The 20,695-nt window shown below is 38.1% G+C and overlaps 1 protein-coding gene across 1 annotated transcript; it reads right to left on the reverse strand.

The window, feature by feature from the left end:
* Positions 1–159: 159 nt before the first annotated feature.
* LOC115441929 lies at positions 160–19,696 on the reverse strand. Its single transcript, XM_030166884.2, is given in 15 exon segments — positions 160–2,538; positions 3,478–3,587; positions 6,315–6,412; positions 6,415–6,515; positions 6,882–7,070; positions 7,396–7,576; positions 7,779–7,917; positions 8,126–8,352; positions 8,725–8,957; positions 10,038–10,188; positions 11,739–11,814; positions 12,277–12,378; positions 12,457–12,560; positions 12,723–13,161; positions 13,262–19,696. Coding segments are annotated over 15 exon segments (8,436 nt in total). The 5' UTR covers positions 19,213–19,696; the 3' UTR covers positions 160–2,203.
* Between the last annotated feature and the right edge of the window lie 999 nt (positions 19,697–20,695).

Genomic DNA, 20,695 nt, shown 5'->3' on the forward strand with positions numbered 1-20,695 from the left:
CAAAAAAAAAATACATCACAAATATGTGAAAATGTGCTTTGATATTACCTGTTCTGTTATAGAGGTAATGAATATAAGCGTGCAGATCATGCACAAACATATATTAATATATTATTATATCCCGAATATATACACGTTTCGAAGCAATGAAAATCCGTATTCAAATTAAATTTATTTTATTTTTTTTACAAAATTGACCGAACAGTGCGAGATTTCTAGAACGTTTACACTTGCATTAAGTAGACATAAAGTTATCATTATTTCCTTACAAGTAAGTCCTAATAATTCACTTGTGTCGATAAAGCAATGCAAATTTCGGCTCGTGACACACCCGTACGGGTTGTGTTATTATATCATATAAAAGTTTATCATGATTTCATGAAACAATTTGTGGACATAATATTTATCTTAATAATCGTCACTAAGTAAATTATGATTAAAAATAACCAAGCATTATAATTATAAACTAAAACATGATACATTACATGTCAGTATTCGATGAAGTTACTGAATCACCACCTGCACTTACAATATATGTTTCTAATACAATGTATAATACACAACATTGGGAGATAATAATTGCACACAGCAGTGGTTAAAAGACAATAGCGCGCAGAGATTACCATAAGTACAGCAAATGCATACACTTGTTGGAAAGAACCCTACTCACACAATGCGACGCGATTCGACGCGATGCGACGCGACGCGGCGCACATCACGACAAATCGACCAATCAGCCTCCGCCCTGGAACGCCCAACTGCACACATCTACCATTTTATCTACCTTAGCAACACGGTAAGAATAAATAAATAATTTCTCATAATGAAAAATAAACATACTCTGAGTTAAATAATTTATTTGATCTTTATATAATAAATCTATAATAATAAGGTCGGTATGTGCTCCAGAACGAATTAGTAAATTAGTAGTAGATAAATGTAGCCTATGTGTTTTGTACTTTGAAAATTAAGTAAGGGGAAAAATAATTGTCAAATCATAGAAGAGCTGCTGAATTCCATTCGTAAATATAATTAAACTACAAAAACGTAAAATCTTAACGTAATCTAAATAGTGTAATTAATTAATCAACAATTTTCATAAAGTGCGATTAGGGGGAAAATTCGTAAATCATAACTATCAATTCATAAGTAAATTCTCTTCAGGTGACTGAGTCTCCACATTATATGAACCTGAAGTACTTCAAACTCGTCTCTCGTTTTTGTAACAATCCTTCGCAAGCCTATTATATTGGACATTAGATTGTATACAGTTGTATCCATATAAAAGTATAACTAAAATAAATACCTTATGAAGCAAAAATTAACGATAATCTAAAATTAATCTATTAAAAAAAAAAACAAAATGCGCACTGTCAACATTAGCGAGTATGGCGCCAATTTTGGAAAAAATAACAGTGCAGAATTATATTTTCGAAACAAAATTCAAATGCATTAAAAGGCAGATTTTTATTATATGCGTTTATTTTTCAATTTTGGAAACTAATTATTTCTTAGAGAACAAATCAATCGATATACTCATTATTCATCTACAATTACATAAATTCACACATTCAGAATACGACCACTTGGAGAACACAAACGCCAATCGTACTTATAGCTGTACGTCCGCAACAGCGCAACGCTGCAACGTTGCAACAGCGCAACGTGCAACAACAGCTCCACTACTCTTTCGCACGCTACACTTCAACGAACCGTGGACGAATACACAATACATGATTTGTCTTGCAGAATTAAAAAACTATGAATATTAAAAATAGTATGATTGCCCAGCTACCCATATAGTGAAGTTAGTATTAAATTACTGTACAGTATTCAAGTTAGTGACCTGCGATCTACAGCTATCTAACCACTTTGCGATTTACGCAGTCCGTAAAAGCGAACCGTCTAGATTCAGCCAGAGATACAATAATAATATACACTTTTGAGCGGCAGCCGGTTCTCTCCGTCGATCCGATGCGTCAAGATCTCGACAGAAAAGAACGAAGGTCCACCGCGAGGAGACGACCTCTCCTCATCGTCCGACAACTTACACAATACGTAGCCTACGGGTTAATCGTTATAATAATCAGATTTATGCACGTTACCTCACCACCTCATCACCGAAGCGAACGGGAGTTACACAATACGGACTAAAACTGTTATATATATGAGACCGTCCATGTGTTGAACCGCGCGGTACGGTTCAGCCGGCGCCCTGCAGCGGGTCGTGCGGCGGGTCGTGCAGTGGCTCCAGCAGCGGGTCAAGGGACGGGTCGAGGGACGCGTCGGCGGACGCGTCCTCCTCCTCCCGCGCCGCCGCCGCCGCCGCTTCCGCCTCCGCCTCCGCCTCAAGCATGCGCGAGCGCATGTACTGCCGGTGCGCGTACTTGTTGAACCGCCGCTTGGCCATGAACAGCGTGGCGATGGTGCGCGGCGCCAACCGGGCGGCGGCGGCGCGCGACGTGATGCCGCCGCGGCGACACTCCGCGCACGTGTAGTCCAGCACGTTCAGGCTCGACACCGTCTGCCTAACGCACTCTGCGACACCACAAAACGAACTGATTGTCATTCGCCGTCGGCTCACGCTCGACCGTACCGCGTCGGGTCCGTCCACGACGCCGAGGGCTTGTATGTTGCGTTCTGTCATATCGTAATGCCCAACGTCCGTGCGGAGTGACAGGAACGGGCGACGCCCTCGGCGCGGCGTCGCGGACGCACTCGACGCGCGACAGTCGACCTACACCTAGTACACGACGATGCATGGCACACACAACTCGGCAACTTTCAATAGCCCGCCGTGTGAATCTAGTATTTGCGACCCAATAATTTCATCTACCGACTAAACGAGGCAAGTCATCGCTCACTGTGTATTATACATCATGCTCACCGATACATGTTCATCTAACACATCTAACGAAAACGCAAGCTCCTGACGTCATACCTTTTGAGTTATGTTTATATATTTATCGCAATGTTTTGTATAATGTATTTTATATATTTTGTAGGCATTTATAAATACATAATATAGATATGTGTAATAATAGTGGCTACATAATAATTATAGAGAATAAGCACAAGATACATTTTCTACACAAGAACGCCATTCTATAATTTATGAAAGTGAATTTGAATAATGGGTACAGATGAGTAACCGAGCAAAGCAAATACTGTGAGAATGACATTTTTGTTCATTTCTGTTTGTTCATGCTTTTCAAACAACTACAGCACACATGCGTTAACATTTCATGCTCAGAACTAAAAGCATTTATAACACAATGGACATAAAAATGCATTCTCACTGTTGGATAATTAATGCAAGGACAGGCATGTAAAAGCACGAGGCTGCGCATAAAACAACAAAACAAGTGATACGATAACCGCGGGGCTGTCGAAGGTCACTTTATGCTCAGCCTGGCAGTGCCGTGCGTGGGCAGGCGGATTGCGTTCTACTCGTTCGCTGGTGTATGTATGACGTACCTTGATGCAGTTGCCTATCGCAGAGCTTACATATGACGAGCTGCATGGTCCCCTTGGGCCCGATGAACGAGCGCTCGCACAGCGGGCAGTAGCGACCGATGCGATACGCCCTACGTACGCACACACACATACGGACCGTACGCGCAAGCACCGGAACACAGAAATACGCCATTAGTATCAACACGGGATCACGCTGCCGGTTGGATGATCTCTCAAAACGTGTTAGCTATTTATTACATCCCTTCTGTTGGCTCTTTATAAATAAAACTTTATCTACTAACTGACTACTATATCCAAATATAATATATTATACTTTAAATTAGTGTGTCATTATTTACATAAACGTGTCAATACATACTATAACTACATATAAATAATATACCGTGTATAGTCCTATATATATTAGTAACTGATAATCATTTTAATATACATGGTGTTTTTAATATTACTACATAACCAAATATTGCATATATCATAGATAGAATAATAAATTAAAGGAATGTGTGGTCAAACATTATATTATACTGTTAAAGAGCCCGAAGAAATGTAATAAACGTAATATTAGTGAACGCAGTGGGAAAACGAATGATGTATGCCCCTGTTAGTCTATACAATGTGATCAAATGAGTTAGTTGGTTTAACTGCGGTGTAAACGATGTCGACACCCATTGTCATTGATGATTCAACATTAATTGACGCAGTACGGAATACAAAATATACATAAAGAGACATATTAGCGTACTACTTGTATTGCATCAATTATTTTATTGAATAATTATTAAAATTGAATTTTCAATCACATGAACAGCAAAGTCGGTCTGTATGCGTGTATTTACAGCAAATACCAATGAAGAATCTAGTTTCACCCGATAAATAGCTCCATATTTACTAATTATACCTTCAAAAAAGTATGAATATTATAATAAGTAAAATGATTTAATTCTGACTGCGGAATATTCTCTGTAAAAAAATAACACCTCTTTTCTGTTCTTGTTATGAAGATTATTTGCTTTTGAAAATTTACAAAATATGAATATTACTTTGTTAAACACCTAGCATTAGTTGGCATGAACTTGCACCACTTGTAAGGTCGATTTTCAAACATGTGTTTCGATAGATTTTGAAATGTGCAATAAGTTCTATATACTATCTCTAACTTATCTTTGGTAAACTTTTGTCAGTTTTATTAACGACACACAAAGTACGTCTTCGTTAATTAACACTGAATGTAAGGAATCCATTTTATAATAACTCTCGTTTTTATCAATCAATTTTACTACAAAGGTGACTAATAAAATCCTTGAAAAGAATAGTTTTTACACTTGTTTATCTTTCAAGGTGAATATTTAATGTCAGTCTCTCAATTGTTAAATTCTATATAAAATTTCCAAATGGATTTCTTAATTAATTAGGAATATTAGATTACAAAATTTTAACATAAATGTTAGTAAAATGTTATTGTATTATGTAATACAATTCAAAATTAAAACTCTCCAAAAGGTGCTTTGTGTTTAGTAAAAACGAGCGTACATTTAGAAAAAAATATTTATTGCAAGCAAATAATCTTCATGTGAATATAGAATTATTTATAATTAAGGGATAATTAGCATGCAACTTATTAAATAATACTGGGATATGTGCTGAGTAAGAACGCTGCGTTCGGGGTAAAGAGAACATTCTGCGGGGACCAAAGTGAAAGACGACATAGAGATTGGTCACTTCACATTAAAATATATTAGTTGAAAATTATAATGTTTTAATAACATATATGACATTGACCACATGGAACATATAATTCTTTGATACGATAATATTAAGAATATTTTATTTAACTCCATGTAGATTATTCATTTAACAGCGAGTGTATAATTTTACTTTTGTTACATAAATATGGATGTAGTTTGTTAGCTATAAAATGTACAATGCTGTAGGTATAATGAAGTGACCTACCTCAGCATCGCCTCCGCCAAAATGCTACGAGAAACCAAAGACAAAGCGGATGTCGACAGAGTGAATGCGACGTCGAAACGTGATACAGAATGAACTCGTGTTAGTCCACAACAAACACGCACATGAGATGACTTCAGTACATGAACTACCAAGACCAGTTATTACGTAAACATTGAACATAAATCATCAGAAACATTTTGTATAAAACTGTGTACTTTGAATCAGCGTCCCTCGACATATACTCTTCACCAACAATCGTACCATATCTCTTTCACGTTTTGCTGTTGCCCCTCTTGGATTTACTTGAAAAATAATACGTCATAATTTTATTTATTGTCGTATTTTATTGTGTCGGATTGTAACGGAACAAAAATAAAATTAGTTATAATATAAATGATTGTGTTACGAAATTATTTTATAAGTTCGTAGTTGACGTATTTTATTTACTCCATTTTATTTTGGTTAGCTTGATGCAAAATATGCATAATAACAATATTGCCCAGAATTGTGTTAAATCCACATAAATGGCAGGATATTTGTTCTTCTCCATATATCATAAAAAAGTAATCAAAATCATAAACAATGTTCATGTATTCGACGCTAGGCGAAAGAGAAGTTCAGAGGGAAATCGAAATGGATCTCTAATGTTAGAATACTGTAAATCTCTCATAGGTATCTATATTAATCGGATCAGATCTAACTGACAGTACGCTCACCGAGCGTCGAGTATAAGTGACGGCTGGCCACTGAGAAATACTTGAGGGTCAAATGCAGATAATATGTAATGTTTTAGAAATAGAGTAACAAATGATAAATTTAGTTGTTTGGAGTCGAACAATGCAGTGTGGGCCTGCCGTCACTGCGTGCGGGCGGGTGTGGAGACTGACCTGGCGCACGGCGTGCACAGCGAGTGTGAGTAGACCTTGTGCCCGCCGGGGCCCCGGCGCGTCTGGTGGTGCCAGGCGGGCGCGGGCGCGGGCGCGGCGGGCGCGGGGGCGCGGGGGGCGCGGCGTCGGGCGCGGGCAGCCCGCCCGGCGAGCGCGCGCCGCACGACTTGCACACCGCGCACTCCACGCAGTGCCACCGACCTGACCACACGGCCACCATCTCAATGCTACTAACTAAACATGTTCAAACATGTTGCCTGTTGTTGTCGCCTGATTGTAAGGCGCGTACCACACAATCTTTTAATGTTAAGGTTGAGTTGAACAATCCCTTCACGATCACATTGTTTGATGGCGATAAGTGAACTGATGCGAAGACATTGATGTAACGAAAAGTTGACTCGCCCGTACACAGGTATGTACAATGTGCAATTTGTTCAGTATAAACTGTACAAATATCAAAATTAAAATCATAAGAGACACAAACGTACAATGACTCGTATCTTTGTGTCACAAAACGTTCAATAGTGTGGCGAATATCAAGTGCTATGATGAAGTGTGAAGACGTACCGGTGGGCACGGCGTCGAGCCCCACGCAGTAGATGTGGAAGCCGCGGTCGCACAGGTCGCAGAAGAGCATCTTGTCGTCGTCGGCGGGCAGGCGGCAGGAGCAGCACGTCTTGCACTCGGCGCACTGCCACGGGTACTCGCGGCACTTGCGGATCGTGTCTGCGCTCAACTCCACGCACGAGGGGTGCACTGCAATACGAGTGTCAAATATTAAGTCAACATTAGGATAAGGATTGCAGATACAAACATAATTCTAGTTGTTATGAAATTAAATCAAACTGGTAAGTATACAACAATGTACATAATTTTGAATAATTAAGACAAGTTCAAAGTAAATATTTGAATATAATAACGGCATCACAATATTTGTATGAATATGTTTCAAGCTAAATAAAAATAACCACAAAATATTCACAACCCTTTTACGTAAACGTTGCAAAATGCCACCAAATTAAACTCCATAAGATAGCGTACCCGCCAACAAGAGCAGTAACGTGATTAACGTGCGACTCACACTTGGCCTGGCAGCTGGCGCAGACGAGGAACCTCTCGTGCGTGTACTTGCGGTTGCCCTCGAGCCGCAGCTTGCAGACGCGGCACGTGTCCTCCGCGCTCGGTTCCGGCTCGTCCTTCTCCTTCTCTTTCTCCTTGATCTCAGCCTGGCTGCTGCGCTTCACTTTGCTCAATTTCTTGCGCTACAATAATGTTTTTAATAAGCAATGATTTCTGCAGAAACATGTAAACTTATTGTTTATCTGGATTATCATATATAGAACATAAATGTGTATGATTTTTGATGATAAAGCATAATCTTATAACAATACATATATTTAAAAGAATTCAATAAATTGTACGCTTTCATAATATATTGAATGAGTATTTTTTAAATGAACATACCTTGGCGGGTTGTGTTCGTGAGTCGGAGTCTTCGCTTGAAGAACTCCTCGAGCCCCACTCCTGCTCAGAGTCAGAGCTGGATTCCACGGGTGACGGCGGCGCTGGCGGCGCCACTAGTGCCGTGTTCAGCGGGAAGTATCTGTAAACCAAATGGGATTTATAAGGCAGGTTACTTGAACATACCCATTGTGTAATTTCCAGCTCTAATTTTCGAATTCAAGGATGTAAACTAGGGGGCGAGTTAATCGCTATATTAAGAGAAATTGTATTAACCATTAGATCTCAGGTGTGGGATAGTATTATAAAGATAGTAAATGACTATAAATGTATCATGTGGTGTGTAGGACCTGAGCTGCTCGGGCGTGTAGGTGCGGTAGCAGTGCTGGTACTGTCCGGGCAGCAGCGCGTGCGGGTAGAAGCCGGCGGGCGGGCGCAGGTGCGAGGGCGCGCGCGCGGGCGGCGCGCGGCGCCGGTGCACGCACAGCGACTGCAGGTCGACGCACGCGGGCCGCCGCCACGCGTTCGCGCGCGCGTTCCACTCGCTCGCCGACGCGATCGCCGCCGCCGCCATGTCCTGCGACACCTCATAATACCTTTCATATATGCCTGGCTAACCTCTACGCCACGCTAGATATGTCAACAGAGCTCGCATTCGACCGACAATCAGGACATTCAAGGACAGAAGTTAATCTTTTGTATTGCATTCTCCAAAAAGTGCGTGATTAAAAATCTTCACTAACATCCACATCACACAAATCCATTCCATTGAAAATACGTTATTTTGTAACAGACTTCTGACATGGTGTTAAAATCGCATATATAATACTTCAATTTACATAAATATTTAGCCCAATTTAACACGCAATAACTCCGGAACATTACGTAGACTACAATTCAAACGTCATACTTTTTAAACCTATTAATATTTCAGAATGATATAAAATACCTGTCTAGTCTTCTCCGGATCAATTTTCGGCAATTCCGGTTTCTGTTCCACCGGTTTCTCTGGTTTCACCTCGACTTTCACCAGTTTCTCTTCCGGTTTGACCTCGACCGGCGGCTCGGGCGGCGGTTCAGTCAATTGTCGCTCGCGCTGATGCGAGCGGTACTCCTCGTACTTGTGAGGGTAGTCCGACAACATTATGTCCAAAACTTCGCTCGCGTCTACCGCGGTGATACCTATGAATGACAATTCAAAGGGTATTTAAAATGTATCACGGTATTTTGACTATGAAATGAAATACAACATATTTAATTAAACTTCCCCTCTATATGATTCCATAAAAAGCCTCTCTTTAATAAAATACAATTAAGTAATTCGTATTTGTATACAAACGGTACTGGAATTGCAAAAAAACTGTTAAAAAGTAATAACTTCTTCAGGTGAATATAACGTTATTCATGCCATTAGTAATTCTTGTGCAAAGTTTAGGGAACAAAAAGTCACGTAGATTTAGTCTTTTTAAAAATTAGTTTGAAATCTATACTAATATATAAAGCTGAAGATTTTGTTTATTTGTTTGAACGCGCTAATCTCAGGAACTACTAAACCGACTTTGAATTTTTTTTACTAAAATGAAGCTACATTGCTCTTGAGTGCTAAAGGCTATTCTTTATCCCGGACAATAATTATTAAGCGGGACTTTTATCCCGGTAAAACTCTTTCACGCAGGCGGAGTCGCGAGCAAAAGCTATAACTAAGAACTCTTTAGTATGCCTTCAGCTCCCGTAATTTTAAATCAATTAGGTTTTTACAATACTTATTATTCTTTATAAATTGATCATAGAGTGATCATATCAACTTCGTCGTTGGCCAAACTAATACATAAAATCTTATCATCATAAAGTAGAATATTATCTATAAAACGTAGTGTTTATAAACTCTTTCTTTATCTTATTATCCCATATGTGATATTGAACATTGAAGACGACGTTTCGTTTGGCTTATTTATAATGAAAATGTTAGCCTAAAATAACATAATAAATTGTCCGTTTTTTTTTTGTTATCTTTGGGCAAATTACTTAAGTAAACACACATAAACGTCAAATGGAGTGCAGTTATCAAGTAGCATAAGTAGTAAAAATGAGATTTCTTTTTTCACATTATAGGCTGGTCTGATGATTTTTTTACGTAAAAAAGAGAAACCACATTTTCTTTAGTTTTCATGGTTTGTATCATTAAAGCTGAGTCCGACCCGTAAAGCACAAAAACTATAGCCCAAATATAAATTAACAATAAAAAATATAAAAAAATCGTACCAAGATCGCAAAGGGCTTCGGTGACCAATCCTTTTGCGAGCACGAAGTCCTTCTCCTCGCCGACAATCGGTCGCCTCTTCAGCTCCGGGTATCGCCTTTTGAAACTCTTCACGCCCAAAAACATCGCCACTTGCTCTTGTATCATCATTACCTGAAACCAAAACGTAATATCTAGATTTGTACATATGAGAATATGTTATGATTTATGAATAAATCATTTACATGTCGCTGGGGCCACACTAACGTCTAATGTCATTAATTATAGTATTTCAATGAAACGAAAGTAATGTGAATATAGAACTACAAATTATTGCAATAATTTGACGACATGCGATTTTATTTTAATTTAAAAATTTATTGAAATAAAACAAGGGGAGACTGTTCTCCAAGACCATGAAAGCTGCAATGTCTTTGAAACGTTGGGAAAAAAATATAATATAAAATAGTTTTATTTCAACTAACTATTATTTCAATTAAATATTTCTAACATTCGCGTAAACATAGGAAATAATTAACACTTTATATTAATGCCTTATTTGTTGCTATGATGAGCGATGACATTAACCTTAGTGTGGTCCCAGCATGTTAAATAAATCGCGACATTATGACGTGCAATATGTATTGCCTCTACAATACGTTACAAGTAAATAACTTAATATGAACGAGGTATTCTATTCACATATAGTCGGAACGAATACAAAAGTTTAATTGGTATTGAACATCCTGCAATGCTATCAACGTCAACATGCTATTCGATCAACTGACGATGAACTTTGTTATGACAAAAAAAAAGACTAGTTCTATTGAAAACATTTGCAAATATTATAAGCAAACAACCGCTCCGTACGCTGGCATATAACGTTATTACCTACTTCTCATTATAGCTATAATTTGATTTCTTTATTCAGTACTCACCGTTTCAACAGTAAGTTAAATTTAATGCTAACTTCGTACGCGCCGTTAAATACATTCTAAACTATCTAACAATCTTGCAATAAAACTTAATATGGTTAAAAAAAATGGTCAGTGTTTTTAACGCAAGATAAATAAAATAAGTTAAATGTACATATTTCGATCAGAATTCAGAATCAAGTTGAATTCCATTAGTTTACGCATTCCATACATACTTAGTGCTGTCGACAAGGAAAAGGCGCTAGTAAACGTAACGGAACACGGAAATGGTTACTTGGACCGCGTTCAAACACATTTCCTTTTAACGTAACTAGTTACATAACTTCAGCATTGTCGTCGTTCAAAAAAAAGTAATTGGAGATACTAGCTTGGCAAGAAACAGCGAGCTAACGTACCAATTGTACTGCCAACGCTTACTTGAACAATATAAGTTACCATCATTCAAAACTGTCAGTAGCTCGCTGTAGTTTTTGTCCACTCAACATCAGAAACAGTTTGCTATTTTGAAACTCACCATTCTTGGGTGACAGGTAAAGGCGAGTCAAAAGTCGAGCATCTGGTAATTGACAATGCTGCTACAGTGACTAAAGCTGTAGGTAACCAACCCTTTAGCTAATAATAGTAATGATGTGTAAGATTTCCTCATACAAATTAAGGCATCATAGAAAAAAGGAAATAAATAGAATTAAAATATGCTCTAATAGATTTCACAATGAATTCATTATGATATAAGCATTTCAAATGGATGTTTAGGTGTAAAAAAAATATTTTGATTAAAACTATACTTACTTGGGGCATAGTGTCTGGACCTTCTTGCGTTGGCCAAGTGTATTCTTTAACATCTGCCGCCGTCCACACTTTGTTACTGCAAATTATAAAATATCAAGCATTAACATTGTTCACAGGAGTCTAGCAGAATAAATCTTATAACAGAATATATATTGAAATCCAATTATAATATAACCTTTATTACAAATATACATATAGTTTTGTAAGACTGAAAGTATTTTTTAAACCGGTAATTACTTTTAGAGATAAATCTCAAACAAATTCACATACTTTACTCTTTATACTAGAAAAAATCCTGTAACTATCTGCTTGAAAGCAAATATTATGTACAACAATTAACAGTCCTTATAGTGCATAAAATGGTGCATTACAACATTTCAGATATAACGGTATACAAAACAAATAAAATACAAAGAATATTTAATTCTATGCCTGTCACAGCAAAATCAATTCATTATGATTTAAATGGTTCTAAAACCAAATTATTATAAGAGTCCTCTGTTTGCCAATTGTATAAAAAATCAAATAAATTCCGTACCTGTCAAACAAATCAGAAAATTTTGATTTCTTCATTTTACTGCTTTCGTTTGTTGAACTTTTCACAGAACTTTGTGAGTCTTCATCCAATAAATGTGAGGGTCTGCAACAAGTACCCATTAGATACTTTTTTCTGATAATTATAATACAACCAATTTAATAATATCGGTGGTGAACTCACTTAGCGGGCGTAGCGTTGTCATCCATCATACATGTCTCTTCTTCAAACAACTGGACTGTGGTAGTCGCCGGACCGCAAACACGACCGTAGATTCCCATTGTCTCCTACAGGATTGAATACATGAGATTACAATATCAGAATCTTCATTTTTTCAACATAGTAACAATAAACAAATATAATTACATAAATTCATTCATGCATCAAGTAATTACAACAGGACGCATCGTAATTGCAAAATAGTTTTAATTTTTCATCAATCAACATACCTTCATATAGACAGCTCCCCTCCCTCCGCCCCGTCCCCGGCCTCGCCCCCGCGGTGTCCTCCCTCTGCCGCCACGCGAGCCTCGGCCTCCTCTGCCACGTCCAACAATCTCTGGCGATTTTATGAATGCTTCTTCAATTTTGGGTATCGCCGATTCGAGCACCACCTTCAGTTCGCCTTCACTGAAGGCCCCCGATGATGTTCGCCGTCGACTCGAGAGTGGCGTAGAACAACCGCCCGGCATCTTGTCCAAAGCTTCAGTCATGCGCGGCAGTTTTATGCGGGAGCTGGTCGGGTCGATGGTCCGCAATACCCGCTCGTCCGTGTCTTCGACAGGGACATTGAGTGTTTCAGGCGGCAATGAGGGCATGCTGATTTCAACTCGTCTGCCACGACCGCGGCCTCGACCCCGCGGCTTTGTGAGTATTGTGGGCCGGTCCCTGAAAAACACAAGTAGATATAATGCTATTAACCTGTTAACAAATAAGTATGTTCGTTTTGATTTGGTGATTACAATCTATAAATGCAGTGATGATTTACCTTGTTAATCGCAGGGAACGTTGAGGTCGTTCCTCGAGTGCTGGCACCGGCAATGTGACAGTGGTAGGCTTTGCACCCTCCGAGACCGGTAGCTTCCGAGGTCGACCCCGCTTTTTCGGCTGAGGTGTGAGTTCTTCTATCCGAGGAGCGATAATTTTTTCGCTGATTACATCACAGGGTGCTTTTGACATTGAAACCTCTAGTGGGTCTTGCAAGACCTCTTCGGGTCCCGACCCATGGTCACGTAAGTCACAATTTTCATTAATTATCATCTCTTGCACTTTAACGTGACAGTTCTCTACTGGCACAACGTTGCTCAAATTGCTCTTTACGGCGTCGGTAGCAGCATCTGGACTTACATATTGATTTTTGTCGACCATTGTTGTGTCATTTATGCCTATAGATTGTTTTTGCTTAGCTTGTAAATTTGATAATATATTATGGAGTTTAGAATTGCCATTTTTGGAACAGTTCTCATTATTAAGAATTGCGTGATTGGGCACCTTAGCCCCCTGTTTATTGTCCAACCCAAGCTTAGTTGGCGATAACTGTGTCGCCCTTACGACAGGCGTTATTGATAGAGATTTGTTTCCAGAAAGAAGCTGTCCCAATTTAAGTCGTTTTGTTTCGAGTACAGTGAGTTCAGTCTCTTTGTTTTGAACAGGACTGACTTCTGTAGTAGAGGGCCTTTTCCCAACATTTCGCCTTACTACTGGCGATTTGTCTGTATTTTCTACAATTCTCGAACTACGTAATCTTTTCCCCACAGTCAAACTCACAGACTCATCAGTGTTAATCTTCCTTCTACTATTCAGAATGTGTTTTCTTGGACTCTCTCTATCAGTTATATTCTCTTGAGTATTTTCAGTGTATTTTTGTTGAAAACTATCAGGCCTCTTGATATCTTCTGTTATTATTTTCGCTGAAGCCCCATGGTCAGTTTTGTTTATTTTTAATATTATTCTTGGGGAATCTTGTCCAGAGCTTTGACCTGAATATTTCTCGGATATGTTTATTTCCAATGGTTTAGTCACATCATAGGATGTGGAATGACTTGTATCATTAATTTTGTCCGAAGCAGTGCTTTTAGATTTCTCAGTATCAAACAAAATGTCAGCATTGATATTTTTATTACTATAATCTGCACTTTGCCGTGTTTCTAGAGACCCCATTGAGGTTGAACAATTTACTGTTTCCTTTTGAAACATTGTTTTGGAGTCCTTCTTTTCGGAAAGTAATGTACAATTAGCAAAATTTTTTGGTTCTTCTACTCTCTTGCCAAGTTGGTCTCTAGAATTTTCTAATAGTTTCTTCAACAGTTTACAATTCTGTACATAAGGTGTCTTGTTTAGGGGTGGCATTTCCGGCTGATGTAGCCCTCTAATATCCGGTTTTATCTCTGAGACTTGGTTTACATTTGCCTTCTCCAAACTGGAGTCAGAAATATGAGTGTTTGTAGAAGAACTATCAGTCTTTGATTCTTTAGGGATTGGACAACTTGTCAGTAAAAGTTTATCTCCTTTGGAGTCTTTAGCTGATGTAAGTGTATTTGAATTTTTCGACATTGGAATAATCTCTGCAAATTTTTGAACATTAGGATCCTGTGGAGTCACACAATTCTGTTTAATTGATATTTCTGAAAATGTGTTTTCCAGTTTTTCTTTGACAAGATGCTCACCCACATAGAATTTACTTTCATCACAGCTTTGCTGAATATCGCCAGAGGAAAGTTTATGTGACTTTTCAGTGTCAATGTAGCTTGCAGCTGTTTTTAAATCGTTTGTATGTTCAATTATTTCATTACTATGTTCATTGAGATTGTTACAAATATTTTCACTATGTGATGAGACTTCATTATCAACAGCTTGAGCATTCTCTACTACAGCTTTCATGTTAATTTTCATAACTAGTGGCGGATTTTTTGATATTTTTTCCTCATTTTCATCTCTCGATTTGATTTGATCTTTATCTTCTGGCTTTACTACAGGTTTTATATTCAATTTTGTGACAACTGGTATACATGAGCTCTTAAATTCTGGACTTTTTAAAGTCTCCTTTTTTGGGGATAATGGTGTTGAACTTTCGTCCGGTTTAACCAGTGGCTTAATATTCAGTTTTGTTATAGTAGGAATGGCTTGTTCACTAGAAATACTGGATTTAGATGTTTCTTCTGCATCAAGCGGTTTTAAAATGGGTTTAATATTTAATTTTGTAACAACAGGTATATCTGCATTATCATCACTTGAATTTCCAGTCTCTGATGATTGATTCTCTGAATCTTTTGATACATCTTCTTCTATAGGCTTAACAATAGGCTTAATATTAATTTTAGTAACAACAGGTATACTATTTTCATCAGTGTCAGCATCACAGTCTTTTGGTTCTGAAGAGTTTACTTCAGGATTTCTTAAAGGTTTAATGTTTAATTTAGTAATTTTAGGTACATCTTCTATACTAGATTCTAATTCATTATCTTTAGGTTTTACTACAGGCTTTATATTTAATTTTGAAACTACAGGAACTTTGTCTTCTAAATTTTCAATATCATCACTCTCTGTAGGTTTCAAAATCGGTTTTATGTTTAGCTTTGTAACCACAGGAATATGTTCAGCACTGTCGCTCAAAGCTGTTGACTTTTTGGGTGTCTTTGATGCTGTATCTGATTCTGTTCGAGTAATTGGCTTGATCGTAATTTTAGGCACATGAGCATTTTCTTTAATTTCAGGACTTCCATGAAAATCTGAAGACTTATTTTTTGATATTTCACTTTCCTTTATAATATTTTCAGGTGGTTTTAATGGTTTTATTGTCAATTTCGGACTTAAAGGCTGACCTTCTGGTTTTGACACTGTTTTTATAGTAATCTTAGGAATTTTTTCTAATAGTTGAGCATCGGTGGCAGGTTGGTTTTTTACAAATTTCAATTTTGACATTGATTCCTCATCTTCATTTCCACAATTCTGCAAGCCTTTTATTGTAAGTTTTGGGATATTTTGTTCAGTGTAAAATTTACCCTCACTTTCCGTTCCTGGTTTGCCTAATTTTATAGTGACTTTGGGAACAATTTCTGATGGACCTTGATCTGATGTAGAGGCTTGGTCTGAGGTACTTGTACTTTCATCATTTTCAGAACATTCCGATTCGGATATCTCACTGCTGCTAGACTTCCTATGAATATCATTGATTTTTTCTGGTGGCTTCAGTATTGGTTTGATATTCAATTTTGTCACAGAAGGAACATTTTCTGTAGAGTTATCTCTATTACTTCTTTCCATTTCTGAATGTAATCTTGTAGGGACATCATTTGCTACATCTGGGGGCTTCAATATGGGTTTGATATTAATTTTAGTGACACTTGGAATCTGTTCTTCTTTCTCAATTTTGTCTTCTTCCATGTGACTACCTGAGAAAACATCATTTAGATCAGTTGAGGGCTTCAGTATAGGTTTGATATTTAATTTGGTTATAGGTGCGATTTGATGGTCATTGTCTTTATTATCCTCACTATCTGGAGGTGGCCTTATAGGCTTAATGGTAAGCTTCGGAATTGGTGATTTGATTTCTTCAGATTGTTTATTATTTAGTCTTATAGTAAGTTTAGGAATTTGTTTAACTGAATCAGATTCATTCTTATTAATACTTGATCGTTCATCATCTTTCACAACTTGAGATGTAGATGCCTCCGGTAAATTTGATAAGCTGAGCTTAATTGGTGGAACTTTTTTACTATCCTCCTTAAAAGGATCATCAAAAGATTTTTGCTCTTCAGGTTTTATAGCTATAACTACAGTATCACAATTTTCTTTTACTGAATCCTGTACCATATTATTTTCTGAAATATCAGTACTTAGTTCAGAATCATTATTATCGTTTGAAGAGTTTTCTGCTGTATCTTCTTTTGTCACTACTGTATCATTTAAAGGTATAAGTTCTGTAACAGTGTCTGTCTGCTGTATATCATCAGTAATGGTATGTTTTTGCCCCTGATGAATAACAGGCTTCTTAGCACTGAGCTCCTCATTATATTCAGGCTTCTCAGCACTGAGTTTCTCATTACTTTTCGATTCCTGAGCATTGAGCTTCTCATTACTGATAGGTTCCTGAGCACTGAGCTTCTCATTACTGTTACGCTCCTGAGCACTGAGCTTTTCATTACTGATAGGCTCCAGTGTACTGAGCTTTTCATTACAGCTAGGCTCCTGAGCACTGAGCTCCTCATTACTGTTAGGCTTCTCGGCATTGAGCTCCTCATTACTATCAGGCTTCTCAACACTAAGCTCCTCATTACTATCAGGCTTCTCAAAACTGAGCTCATTACTATGAGGCTTTTCAACACTCGGCTCATTACTAATAGGCTTCTCAGCACTGAGCTTATTGCAAACAGGCTTGTCAGCACTGAGCTCTTCATTAGTTAGAGGCTTTTCTACACTACTAACAGGCTGCTCAACATTGACATGTTTAATAACAGGTTCCTGCAATTTTAAGTCACATGAAGACTCACTTGAAAGCTTACTTTCATCAATAATTTGAGAACTGTTATCATCAATGGGTTCATTAATTTTTATTGTGCTTGAAGTGTGTGTTGTGCTTTGCTGCAGTATGAGCTCTATAGCATTGTTTTGAGTTTCTTCCTTTATAGGTAATACCTCTGATGACTCTTGGTTAAGTAACACTGGTGCAAAACTTTCACATGATTCTTGTTCAGAGGTACTCATAACAGTAATAGTTGACTGTAACTGTATATCTATTGGAACAGGTGGAACATGAATATCTGGTGAAGTTGATTGACATTGTTCTTTCACTAATGGTTGATTATCACTAGAACTACTGTCCTCAACACAAGCGGGAAGAGTAACTTTTTGCCTAATAAGTTTTATCTTTTTAGGGGGACTCACTGAAGCTTCTGCTTTGCAGACATTAATATCACTTATATTTCTAATGTCCTCTGCCTTACCATGTACAGTGGGCATAGCATCTGATGAGCTGGACACATCTTTAGCGATAGTTTCACTTGATTGTATATTACTGAAAACGTCAACAGTTTGTGAATCCACTGTAGAGGACACTGTGGAGTCCGGTCGTCGATCACAAGGGGGCGGCCTAACCAAGCGCCGCTTCAATGGTGATTTTACATATTCCTGTTCAGGTGGCCGTGTATCACTCACAATACAGTCACTTGACGTGGATTCTGCCTTTTCAATGGTTATATTGTCCCAATTATCACTGGATGTCACATTTTTAAGTGTCCTTTCTTGTTTTTCACTATCACTTACTTTAGGATCATTTTGTGACGCACTGCTGGAAGGTAAACTAGGGCAAGCAACAGATGTCTCAGGTTCCATTAACAACACTGCACTTGTGGGTTCAGGTGGTGCACTCACAACAGTCTCTCCACTGTCAGGTACTGAAACAGTCTCAGGGGGTGATTTTACACTAGCCGTGATTTCCACATCAGACACTGTTTCACATAGTGATGAATTCTGCACTTGCACACTAGACGCGGAGGTGTCCAAAACTTCACTTTTGGCACTATCTTCAGGTAAAGTCAACTGTGATTGTCGCGCGGCGGGCTCGCAGTCGAGCTTTACAGAGTCTTCAGTGCTATTGGAATCGTCGGCAGATATAAGAAATTCCTTCTGAGCGTCGGTGATGAAGCTTGCGAACGGCAGTCGTTTAGGCGCCCCGGGTCCGTCAACGATTTCGTCGATCATGTCCAATATCGCCTCCGTGCTCGTGTTGACGTCCTGTGTCGACGGCGACGGAACGCTGTCGCCGTCGAAGTTGTCCTCCGACATTGCGGGGGTTTGGCACGACGTCCGTCCCTCGCTAATGTCCTGGTGGTAGCTACTAGTTGCGTCGACGTCCTCGGCCTGCCCGACGTCCTTTTCCCGCGCCGATGCACGGCGGGAAGCGCTCGTCGCGGTGCCCGCATCATCTTCTGAGCTCTCCATTATCTACAATTTTGCGACGCTGTCATATCTGAAATATAAAACGCTCGCTTGGTGATATTTACGTTACGAACGGGTAACCTGACGACGTGCGAGATTGACAAGCCACAGGCACCATTCTAATTCACCATAACGCTAAGAAAATACGTTCACGGGGTCCACAGCGTTGATTATATACCTACACATGTACTTTAATTTCATATTCACGACGTTTACTTCTCGTACGAGAACTCGCGAGGTCTTGGGAGCTATTTAACAGCGTAAACCGGCAAACAAAAAGCTTGTATACGCCATTTTTAAAACCAAAGACATGGCAGGTCGAGATGTATGGGCCAATAAAAAATATCCTATACAGACAATTCGGCCATTGTCGTGTTGGTAAACTGCAAGAAGCCCATAGATCGCTCCACTTGAGCTTTTAGCTTGTAAAAGAGTAATAAATATATCTTTCGACATGTGTTAAAACGAGTCAGATAATAACTTTTCAATGTGAAAACATTTATTTGTTGTGGCAATAATGGCACATTTTATAAAAATAAACACAGACAAGTTTATAAAAACATGTCAAATTATAATAAACATTTCTAGAGATTTTTTATTTTATGTATTATAATTATGGATATCCCGTTAATTATTTAAACTAAAAAAATAAAGTCGTAGATTTGCGCCCTCTGTGTATACGTTTATTAAACATAAATTCTAATGTAAAAAAGAATTTTATTTATTTTTACGTTCTGCTTTCTAAGCAAGAACTTTAATAAATTTTAGTATAAGTAGTTGTTTAGAAACTAGGTATTGCTCACGACTTCGCTAGCATGAAAAGCCTTTTTCCTTACAAAAGACCTTAAAACACATAAAGATAGAAAGCGCCATCTGTACGGCGCGAAAGAAAATATAATTCTTACGTAGTATATTAGTTACCTACTCTATGAATATAAGCACTATACGGCGCCAGCGGTATTTATTTTAATTATTTATACAAGATTTGTAATGGTTGGGCTATCTGTGTGAGAAATTTCATTCAAATCTATTTAGTTGTTTCTGCGTTTACTTTAACGAGCGCTAAAATTTTTATCATTTTTTTGTTTTTGAAATACTACAGGGTAAGAAAAATTATAAACCTAATTGTTCCAAAACCTATAAGTTTTTTTCTTTACATACTCATTGATTTTTTTCCCTTGATTACAGTAACAGTTCCTAACTACCTACTTTTAGCTATAGAACTTTATGTCGGACAACAGAAAGGACTACAATAACCGAAAACGTTGTCTTATTTATGACTTGGCAGCCTCAACCTGAAATTTTTCCTGGACTGATAAAAAAAAAGGATTGTCTTGGGCTCCCGTTTAAAAAATAAGATGTCTAGTCTATGTTTGTCAGTAATACCACAAGGGGAAAATTCCCCTCAAATTGAGGGATTTAAATGTATGGAGGAAATTTCAGAAAAAAATGCTTAGTGGTTTCGAGGGAATAAATGATTCAGTTC

Source organism: Manduca sexta, chromosome 11 (assembly GCF_014839805.1).
Source record: "Manduca sexta isolate Smith_Timp_Sample1 chromosome 11, JHU_Msex_v1.0, whole genome shotgun sequence".
NCBI classification, from domain to species: Eukaryota; Metazoa; Arthropoda; class Insecta; order Lepidoptera; family Sphingidae; genus Manduca; species Manduca sexta.